This window comes from Acanthopagrus latus, chromosome 21 (assembly GCF_904848185.1).
Source record: "Acanthopagrus latus isolate v.2019 chromosome 21, fAcaLat1.1, whole genome shotgun sequence".
Taxonomy (NCBI): domain Eukaryota; kingdom Metazoa; phylum Chordata; class Actinopteri; order Spariformes; family Sparidae; genus Acanthopagrus; species Acanthopagrus latus.
The window spans coordinates 10,683,986-10,695,253 of NC_051059.1; the positions used below are offsets into that span (position 1 = coordinate 10,683,986).

Genomic DNA, 11,268 nt, shown 5'->3' on the forward strand with positions numbered 1-11,268 from the left:
TTTTTTCATATCAGATACGGTCATGATTCTTTTTCATCATCAAAGGTATCAGTGACTTGACTATAATCATAATTAGCGTCATATTCATTAGCCGCTGTTCGGCCGCCGGCCTCTAGGTGGCGGTATATGTTTTCACTGGAGCCGGTCATCAGTCCTCCTTTTCCAAGATGTCGGTGTACGGGCCAGTGGTGAAAATTCACCCCGTAGTTCTCGCTTCTATCTGCGACTCTTACGAGCGGAGAAATGAGGGAGCGAGTCGCGTGATCGGGACCCTGTTGGGTAAGAAGGAAATGTGACATATTTGTCTTGTTTTGGGTGGGCCGCCTTTTTATGAAAACAGGTGATGCTAGCTAGCTAGCTGGCTAGCTAATTGTAGCTCACCTGCTAACGCATGCTGGTAGCTAGCTAACCTGCATCTGGGTAGCGTTAACCGCTGTTAGCAAGCCAAGACAGCGAGCAGCATCACTTGTAACAGCTGGTAACATAGACGGAAACCTAACAGCCAAGTCATCTAGCATTTTATGTCAATCATGTTTACGGAGGACATATGTCAATTAGAACTTAACGTTGTTGTTAGTGTTTGTGTCACCCGGTCGTGATCGTTCTTCATCGTTTTAGCCTCAGGAGTCATTACCCTCTGGTTAGCTGGCTAACAACGCAAAGGCGGCTAGCAGAACAATAATAATGCCTCATCTATTCATTTGTTTCTTTCAGGTACTATTGACAAACACTCTATTGAAGTGACCAACTGCTTCTCTGTTCCCCACAATGAGTCTGAAGATGAGGTTTGTTTTTTAAAATCATTTATTCGCAGAATGATGTGTGTTCAGTTAATGAATGGCATTCATTGATGAAATATATGACGTCTCCAGATAATATACATTACTCAGAATTAGTTAGTGATGTTGGATTATCTTAGTGTTTCACTTTGTTTATTCTGTGACTCGTGCCACAATGCAACATATTTAATTCGACTCATTAACGACTTATTAATGACTCTTAATTCGACACATGTACACTTATATGTATGCACCCATATTTCAATAATCTCTAAATAACTTTGAGCAGTGTATATATCACCTCCACAAAACTTACATTCGTATACTATATTATCACTGTAGCTAAGTCACAATGGTCACACACACTTAAACAAGACATTGATAAGAATGAAATGCAAAACATAATTCATATATGTCTCCTCCAAGATAGTGAAGTTTACCGGTGGACACTTTGTGATGCCTTCATAACAACTGTTTAATTCACACAAGTCTCTTTCACAACTGAACTGTAAATCTTTGATACAATTTTGTAAGGGAATTATAGCTACCGTATGCATGTAATGTAAAGAGGATATTTGTTATATTTTGTGCAGATAATAACCATGACGTGCGTTCATTTGTTCATATTTAAACTGAGACGACTGCCTCGTATTGTCCTATTAAATGTGATGAAACGTTTTGGAAAAATAAGGCCATGTGTCAAAATGTATCCTCTTTGCCAACAGGTTGCTGTGGACATGGAGTTCGCTAAGAACATGTATGAGCTCCACAAGAGGGTGTCACCCACTGAGGTCATCATTGGATGGTGCGTAAGTTGATCACACTCAGAATATTGAGATTGAGTTGGACAAAAGAAATTCTTACCGCGGTGACCTCTGTCCTCACAGGTATGCCACAGGCTTTGACATCACAGAACACTCAGTGCTCATCCACGAGTACTACAGCCGTGAGGCCACCAACCCCATTCACCTGACCATGGACACAGCGCTGCAAAGCGGCAAGATGAACATCCGCGCCTATGTCAGGTTGGCTGAGCTCACTGGCATATACTTTGTGTTAGTGTGATGAGCTACAGATGGAGAGTGTTTCTGAACGCTCTTGTCTTCTTCCACACAGTGCTCAGATGGGTGTGCCCGGAAAGACAGTTGGTGTGATGTTCACCCCCCTGACTGTCAAGTATGTCTACTATGACACCGAGAGGATAGGCGGTAAGAATACTAAGAATTTCTGGGGAAAAAAAAGTACACCTGTCATATTTTCAAGCTTTTATTCAACCCCTGTACCAAAAAAGTTGTGATGCTTTTTAAAATGTTATTAAAAAAACTGAATAACATCATTTGCAAGCAAACTATCTACTGACAGCAATTTTTATGAAGTGTTCCCTAGTCAAGTTGTAATCCTTTGTACAGTTGCGTTTCACAATGTGTTGAACATCACCCCATCCTTGTCTGGGAATGACTGAGCCTTTCAAGGATGCTCCTTTCATATCCAGTCATGATACCATCACCTGTTAACGTAGAAACTGTTAACATGTGGAATGTTCCAAGTGCATGTATTTGACTATTTTACAACTATCCCAGTCTCTTGTTGCCCCTGTTACAACTTACTCAAACATGTTGCTGGTATCAAACTCAGATAAGAATAAATTAACTAAAGTCAATGAAGCTGATGGACAAAACAACATTTAATATTTTGTCCTTCTACCCTTTCACTTGAGCATATGTCAGAAAGATTTTGCAAATTATCTGATTCTTTGTATGTTTTACACATGGGCCCAGTATTTATAAATCATGGCTGTAAATGTTTCAGTCTTAGTATTTGGCCCCCAGTTTCTGTACTGCACTCTAACTCTTCCATCTGTTCATTACAGTGGACCTTCTGCAGAGGACACGTGTACTTCCAAGTCGCACCAAGGGGCTTACCTCTGATCTGTCCCAGGTGGCTGGCTCTGCAGCCAGGGTACAGGACATGCTGACCACCGTGCTTGCATACATTGAGGATGTGCTGGTAAGTATTTTTAAGGCCAGGTGCCTTGATGGTTTGGCTCAAATCTGATGTGATTAGTTGAATGACAGAGAAATGTCTCCAGTTTTTTGTTTAGCTGTTTATATTCCTGCTTTTCCACTTTGTACCAATGGGTTGTGTCTCTTGAGGTCATTTGTGAAGTAATCAAGTTTAAATGCGATAGAGGCTATAGAGGTAATGCTGTTCGATCTGTCTCAGTCTGGGAAAGTGGCGGCGGATAACAGCGTGGGCCGCTTCCTGATGGACCTGGTCAACAAGGTTCCCACCATCCCAGCCGAGGACTTCGAGAACATGCTCAATTCCAACATCAATGTGAGTGCAGTTATTTTCTCATTAGAAAGAACTTGATTTTGTAATGACTGTCGGGCGATGTTTGTTTTTCTCTTAGTTGGATTTATTGCATCTCCTCCAGGTTTCCATTCATTAGTTACTCGTTGCACTCAGGCTTGTTGTTAGCACATTGGCACACTGCGATTGATTACAGGAAGCTTTTAATTAGACTTTGGTTCCTATTCTTAGTGCTCTCCTGGCTCTTCTTGTCTGATACTTCACTTGGCACTTATTCAGTATAGACAGCCATCTTGGGGGAACATGGGAGCAGTTTCTGTCTGACCTTGTAGTCCTCATTTCTTGTTTACTCGCAACACTGTTTTAAGGAGCAGAAGTGTTTCTCACTATGAATACCATTATACTAACAAATTGCTCTGTTTTGTTGTTGCAGGACCTGTTGATGGTGACCTATCTGTCTAACCTCACCCAAGCACAGATTGCTCTGAATGAGAAGCTGGTGCTGCTCTGAGGGGATTTCTTCAAAGTGATTCATATTTAAATTTTGTATATTTTTTTTTTTTTGGCTGACATGAATAAAGATGTTAAACAGTCATACATTGTTCACTGCTGGCTTCCAGACATTGACCTTGTAATTACTAATAACGTGGTCTGTTTTTCTTGGTAAAGTCTTTCTTGGCTTTTGAATACAAGTTCACATTTACTGCTGTAAATTCCTGGCAGTGCTATTTTAATGAAATTTGACAGAAAGATTAAAATGCTGATTTTCGTGCTGAAACTGATTGTTAATCACACTATTAATTACTTAAACAAGATTTCACTGACTCATTTGTTAATTGTGGTCTAAAGAACATCAGACAATTGCATGCAACAACACTGCCTTTCCTTATTTAAGCAAAAAAATAATAATAATTTGCTGGATCAAGATGGTTGACTGTTGAGTGTCACTCTCAGATCGTCAAATACTGACACACTGTGTAGGCGCTGATGATCTGGAGATGTAACTTAACAATCATGTCTTTATCCAAGAAGTTACATTTTGTTGGTTTTTAAATGGCTTGTTTTCTGTGACAAACAGAACAAAACCTAAAATTATTTAATGAAACCTAATATCAGATAAACTCATCCGCTTCTTAACTGAGAATTTAACTTGTTTGCAGGTTGATTTCTTTTTCTTTGGTTTGATAAACTGTTGTTTCATTTAGTTTATGTAGTTCTAAAAGTAGAACTGTGGGGGAAGACATAATCGGAAGAGGCTCTTCATTGGCTGACTTTTCTTTAAAGACTTAAATTAAAACAACTGTGAATAAACAAACTGACCTTAAAGGACAACACAATTTCACACCGTTCACTCTGTTTATATGTGGCGGACCCTGCCACCTTTCTACATTCAATGGTTGTTTAGGGAAGATTATTTGCCTCTAAGAACAGCTTGTTTATTCAGCTATGGAAAAAATAAGCATGAGTGAGTTTGTATTATTACCTCCTTATCACTGTAAATAATCAAATCCTGAGTATGAATTCTTCTCTGAAAACCACAGTGCCCCTTTAATTTCCATGTCATGTTATACAGTACTGAAGGCAGAGTTAAGGCGGTAACAACCGGCAATATAAAAGCAACAAACATCCCCCAGTTTAAAAGTAAGACAATTGATTCTTTTATTAATTCTCTACATAAATATACATTCAAATCACAAGCGGAGGTAAATCAGTCAAGTTGCATATCTCTTGTGCCTGAGATGCGTTTAAAGCTTAGTGCAATTAGTGGGCATGAGAGAGTCACACACATCAGAGCCTGTCTAGGAAGCACATGTCGATCTACAGAATCAGGAAATGCCGCTTTCTTGTAGCCGAGCTGTTGCTGAAGCACACACACAGACACACACACACACACACATCCTCAGGGTTTGCCGGTGCCGGTGCCTTGCTCAGGTTTGCTCCCCGACTTCAGCATCTTCTCCAGGGCAGCGTAGCTCTGCACGGCCCGGTCGTAGACGGAGTCTCCGGCTGACTTTGCGATGGTCGCAGCCCGCTCCGGGTAGTAGAGGGAGGTGCTGACGGCCACCAGGCCCGCCGGGTAGATCAGCCTCTTGATCCTGGACCCTCTTGCAAGAAAGAGCCCCAGGATGCCGGTGAAGCCGATGACTCCTGCCCGGGGATAGAAGTCCTTCGGCGGGTCCTTCAAGTAGGCGTAGGTGTCGTTCCCGAACCGGACGGCTCTCTGAACTTTGGGTTGAATTTTGCTGTAGGTTGCCTGACACCAGTCCGTGTACGGCTGTATGGACTTCCTGAGGGTGGCGACACTGTCCTCCAGCTGACCCGGTTCAGGCTCCACACACCGGGGCTTCTGCTGAGGAGCGCTGTACAGAGACAGCTCGTCCAGCCGTAGCGGGGCGGTCGTCTCTTTGTCCCCGTCTCCGCCTGCAGCAAAGACGGTGATCGGCGTCAAACTCAGCGCTCCCGGCATGGCACTACCTGTCACCTTCAACATGATCCCTGCGGGGCCATGCATGTACTACGGTGTCCGGGGAGGGACATCGCTACTAGTCGAAGCGATAATCGCGCCGCCTCTCAATTGACTTTTGACCAACGTGTAACGCTTCAAAACACAAACATACATGTAGTTTTTTGTTAGAGGTTATATAAGTGATTAAGTGTTAAAATCATCTCATTGTGAGGCTTTACTCCACCTGTTTCTTTTCTCCACCTCATTTGTTCATAAGTTTTTATTAAATATCGAACATGCCCTTCTATAAAATATTATGCCTCACATATACAGTATTTAACTGCATATCCAAATTGCCTTCCCCCCAACCAAGTTCAATATTAAATGCTACTGGTAATGCACCAGTAATAATATGATTGTATATAATAATACCATATGTATGTTTTTAACCATTGAGTACACATGTTTATTTATGTGTAATTTTATGTCTGTCTGTTTATTGTGTGTGTGTGTGTGTGTGTGTGTGTGTGTGTGTGTGTGTGTGTGTGTGTGTGTGTGTGTGTGTGTGTGTTTTAATATCTGGACCTCGAGTCTGTCAATAAAGATAATATTAATATAATACAAAATGTTGCCCTTTTCAACTAATACTAAAGATTAAACTAAACTAGACCCTTAAAGACTATTTTCTCATCTTCAATGCCTTCTCTAGGTACGTGGCTTGTCTAAATATTTCAAATGCAACAGACGTCAAATTTATGATGATTTATGATTTATGAAATGATGCTGCATCAATCCACGATTCATTTGTGGCCCACTGAAGAGTTAGGCAGCAACATAATGGACATTTATGGTGATAAATAGGGGCAAAATCAAATAGGGTATGTTACTTGGTAATTACCACATATTTACCATGAAATCTACCGAACTGTAAAACAGTATGTAGCAACTGTTTGTTGAGTAATTTATCGATTAATACTTAATCCTCCACCACCGGATGTTCAGTTTTTCTATTTTCCAGGTGCTTTTATTAAGCAGGTTGTTTCCGGGCTTGTGCTTATCATTCTAGTCTCCTTTAATATAATCGCTGGGACTTTTGTCTCCAGAGTAGCAACCAAGTCCTGAGACTGTGTCACTCTCCAGCTTTCATTCATCAATTTCATTCACTCGCTCTAGGGTTCGTTTTCGTCCGTGACGTCACTGGTCCCCATGGCAGCCCGGGCGTCTCCACGGAAACGGAGAGCGTCAACAGTTTGGTTAGCATTAGCCACATCCGCACAGTCAGGCTAACGCTAGTTTTTATTGATTCGTTTTTGTCGCCGTTCCGAGGGGGAGGCTGTCCAGTATCGGGTTTTAGCATTTGAAAGAAGTGAATGTGAATTTCTCTGAATGGAGTGTCTCGGAGTGCAGAGTTTACAGGCTCTGTCTGAGTTGTTGTCAACCCGGCAGCAGGAGGAAGAGGAGGATGACGAGAGTAAGGTAAGATGTTGTGCAGTCAGAGGTGGACTCATCCCCATTTAGCCCGCCCAGAATTTAAAGGTGCACTATGTACTTCTGGGGAATAAATTTAAATCCAGGGAGAAACATATTCACTGTGTATACTTGCTGGATCTTTCTAAGTGGCCACCCTTATGGCAGCAGTGTTGTGGGGACCTTATTCCCCTCTGATGGCGGCGTATTTTTTCAGTTATGGCAAAAATACATTTGTCTGAGTTTGTATTATTGCCTTATTAATGTTCGTAGATGAACAGATGGAGCCCCAAATTTGTCCAACCTGTACAAAAGTATAACAATGAATTGGATGTGTTTATTGAGATTCAGCTAAATTAATACAACCAAAGAAAAACTTTATAAAAAGCTTGATTTCTTCTCAATCAAAAAACATCCCCTCCCAGTCACTTTTAAAGATCGAAATTCAAATTAACCTCTTATTTAAACCGAGGGCTAAACTTTCTGTCGATTTACAATAACATCAGTTAATCTCATCAGAATGTGAACACTTGTGCCCGGCTGGGTCCTGGACACATTGGCCCCCTACGCAAAGAAGAAAAAGAAGGTAATGCCTTGTATTTCTTGAATGTAACTCCAGTAACACAGGTGGTCTGATCAGGTATGAATGGAATTTTAATGCCTATGTGTGTTTTGTTTTTATTTAGTGCCATCTGCCTATGTGAAGAAGACGAGCAAAGATATCTGGAGCCAGGAAGAGGTGGCAGAGGGCTCCCAGTATGATGATCTTTCCGACGCGCGGCCACAGCCTGAGTAAGACCACAGGGGAGACAGACACCAAGGGGTTCACTGATGTATAAATGGGCAGAACACTTTGAGGCAATGTCTCCTCTTTAGTACTTTTTCACCACTTTAAACTGAGCTAAAAAAATAAATAAATAAATAAATAAAAAAGGCCATCCTCTCATTTTCAGCTTTAATTGAGCTTTAAAACCCAACAGCCACACTGTCTCATGAAAGAGTTTAACTCACATCTTTCTGATCATGAACCCTTGTACTGTAAAATGTTTATACAAGAAAGATAGAGGGCGAGACTGCCGGTAGAAAAGTATTCATCACATTTAGATACCACATTTTCTGCTCTCCACTGACCTCCACAAACACTCAATTACACCCGCTTCTTTCTCTTCGTTGTTATTCTGTATTGATTTTGCCTAATGTGGTGTCAAATGAGTATAAATGGATAAATACTGTATTGATTGTTGTGTATCCCTGTACAAGTGTGTGTCTAACCTTTGCGTTCAGGTATGAAATAATCCTGAAGCAGAGTGTGGGGACTGAAGATCTGTTCCTGGGCTTGAGCCGAAAGGACCCATCCTCCATGTGCTGTGAAGCCATGCTGGTAAACTGGATTTTTATGCTTCAGTAAATGTACATTTTTGGTAATGAAAAATATTACGTGTACATGTGTGATCAGAGACAGCAAAAGACATGAAATCAGGCTGGTTTCAGAGGCTAAACCCAGTCGATTACTGGGACCAACATTCAGCAATTTGGTGAAAATCAGTATGCATGTTTTTGTGTTCGATTGCTGATAAAATAAGTCAGTGTGGTCTCTCACAGAACATCAACAACAACATCATATTGTTCAAGTAAAGTACTTCAAAACTGCACTAAAGTAAAAAGATGTTAATCATTACTGCGAATGTGTATCAAATATCAGTTGTCATTCTCCTTGATTACTGATAATCAGTATCGACACTGACCCTGAAAAAAAACACATCAGTCAATCCCCAAACTAGATCATAGCAAACACATAAAAGCTAATAAACCCTTTACAGATATTCAAGGACAGTACAAAAATGTTATGGAGCATAACATTTGGCTGTGAGGCAGCAGAAAGAAGGCAACGTACAACTGTTCAGAAAAGCAGTGTATAATAACAATCGTGGGAAAATGACGTAACGTGGACAACACAGCCCAAGTTGAACATTTATGTCCTTTTCGAAATCAAAGAGAAGATTAAGATAGTCGCAGTGTGCAGTATTAAAGACGGTCACTCTTTCCTCCTCTTTTAGGTGAAAATCAAACTACCAGAAACGAAAGTCACAGATGTGTCCCTGGATGTAAAAGAAACCTTCCTTGATCTACGGACACCAAAACAGTAAGGGGTGCTTTGAAATAGTTCTCTTTCATTTTCAAATCCCCTCAAGACTGGGCAGAAAGCGGCAGTTCCAGCGGTTCACAACCAAAGCTCCCGTTTCCAGACGTTTCCTTTTAATCAGAGGGTTCACATCATCTGGTCTGATCTGATCTAAGCTTTGATTGCCGTTTCGCACCGCTGTTAACATCCTGCTCTCTCGTATGCTCGCGCTCTCCCCCTTGTGCTCTCGCCGTCTCTTTGACCTGTCTTCTCTCTTCTCCTCAGTAAACTGGGTCTTCATCTCCCACACCCGATCCACAGCCATGGGGGGAAGGCTCAGTTCTTCAGTGAGAGGGAGGAACTGGAGGTGACTCTACCGATGAAGCGGCCCATGGATTTTATCAACATGCAATGAGAACGAGTGACAGCTGACGAGTGTTCAAGAGACCAAATGAGATGAGAGAGTCACAGAGAGATGAAATTATCAGCATATGCACACGTTTTCTGTAATTTACTCTGTTCTGTGTGTTTATTTCACACTATTTTCACATACATACTGAATATGCTTCTCCAATAAATGATTTTTCTCATTATGTGTTTGCTTTATTCCTGGATAACCACACATGGTAACCCCCAAGTTAATCTTTGCCCATAATTTAAGGCTGATATCTTTACCATGGATGGGACACTCATACACATCATAACTACTGCAAAGTGATGTTTTGAATGGTTTATTTAAGAGAAAAACTAAACATTAAAGGATTGCTTCAAATTGTTTCGAGTCTGTATCTACAGATTCATGAAAGAAATGATTCATAATAATCATAAAGTCTTAATACACTGGCATGCCCAAACATATCAAAATAAGAACAATCCAGTGCCCATGCATAGCAAAAAGTGTAAAAGCCCTTACTTAGATTGCTTTTTCATTGTAAAATCATTTAAAAACAAAGACAAAACATGTCAGATAGGATTAGATTGAATAGGCCTTATTTATCTCACGATGGGGAAATTCACTTGTTACAACAGCTCAAGATGCAACAAGTACAGGAAAAAGAGTCAGACAAATACACATAAAGTTAAATAGAAAAATAGATCAAGATACTCACAAAAAGTGGAAAGTGGAGTGGAAAGTGATTGTTCGGGTAGTGCTTGAGTCAAACAGTCTGATGGCTGTGGGGATGAATGATCTTACACAGTGATTGTTAGGAGCCTGCTGCTGAAAGAGCTGCTCAGGGCTTCCACAGTCTGGTGCAGGGGCTGAGAGGTGCTGAATGACGTCAGCTCGGCTAACGTCCTCCTCTCACCCGCCGCCTCTGTGGAATCCAGCGGGCAGTCCAGGACAGAGCTGGCCCTCCCAACCAGTCTGAAAAAGAGAAAAACAAGCAACGCTCAACAAAAACTTGACCCCTTGCTGCTAGCTAATTGCAAACATGAAAGCAGAAAGCAGCAGTTATTTAGTTTGAATCATATTTTTCTTTGCTAGAGGAGAATTTTCTCTTTTCTTTTGAAATGTTTGTGTCCCTTAAAAGCACAAATGACACATGTTGTTTGAACTTCAGTGCACCCAGACTCCTTTGTGGAGGAAGGAGTTAGTAACAAGTGTAAATGTCGCTCTGTGCATTATGTTGGTGAAGATTCTTGGTCGTCCAGGTGATGGTAATTCTGTGCTACATCGTAGGCAGCTGGACTCGCTTCAGTTTCTTTGAAGACGTTTTCACCTCACCTCATCCCTGAAGAACTAATGAGAGGTGAAACTTTAAGAAACTGACATGACTCGAGGTGCAAACGATACAGCACTTAGAAACTGATCATTAGCGTTGGCTGAACTCTGAACAGCAGCTTTGAACAAAAGAGAGTGCTGTGGATTCTGTTATCCAACTCTTGAATTATAGCTGCACTAGGAAGAGATTGTTTCAGGGCAGCGCAAATTAAATTGAATTCCAAGAATACTTTACTTTGCTTCCAGAATGAGCAGTTTGAGGTAAGCTGGTTTGCTAAATAAAATTAAGTCACTCGTACACATAAAACAAAAGCTACAGATTAAAAGAAAAGGAGAGAGAAACAAGTTCATGGGGCTGACATATCAATAGTCGACCAATACATTTCAATTAATATGGCCAATAGTTCTGTCAACATAC

The 11,268-nt window shown here is 41.1% G+C and overlaps 3 protein-coding genes across 3 annotated transcripts; 2 read left to right on the forward strand and 1 right to left on the reverse strand.

Moving 5' to 3' along the window:
• The first annotated feature begins 123 nt into the window (after window positions 1–123).
• Window positions 124–3,687, forward strand: eif3f (eukaryotic translation initiation factor 3, subunit F). The gene is made up of 8 exons (XM_037085161.1): window positions 124–279; window positions 715–785; window positions 1,505–1,584; window positions 1,667–1,804; window positions 1,896–1,987; window positions 2,650–2,786; window positions 3,003–3,116; window positions 3,526–3,687. The coding sequence occupies exons 1-8, from the start codon at window positions 168–170 to the stop codon at window positions 3,601–3,603; spliced, it is 822 nt and encodes a 273-aa protein (XP_036941056.1). The 5' UTR covers window positions 124–167; the 3' UTR covers window positions 3,604–3,687.
• A 1,035-nt stretch (window positions 3,688–4,722) lies between these two features.
• On the reverse strand, window positions 4,723–5,630 carry LOC119011793 (MICOS complex subunit MIC26-like). Its single transcript, XM_037085162.1, is given in 2 exon segments — window positions 4,723–5,597; window positions 5,600–5,630. Coding segments are annotated over 2 exon segments (636 nt in total). The 3' UTR covers window positions 4,723–4,992.
• A 1,125-nt stretch (window positions 5,631–6,755) lies between these two features.
• On the forward strand, window positions 6,756–9,720 carry dnaaf6 (dynein axonemal assembly factor 6). Its single transcript, XM_037084200.1, has 6 exons — window positions 6,756–7,014; window positions 7,525–7,591; window positions 7,692–7,797; window positions 8,290–8,386; window positions 9,063–9,148; window positions 9,413–9,720. The coding sequence occupies exons 1-6, from the start codon at window positions 6,925–6,927 to the stop codon at window positions 9,540–9,542; spliced, it is 576 nt and encodes a 191-aa protein (XP_036940095.1). The 5' UTR covers window positions 6,756–6,924; the 3' UTR covers window positions 9,543–9,720.
• Window positions 9,721–11,268: the final 1,548 nt, after the last annotated feature.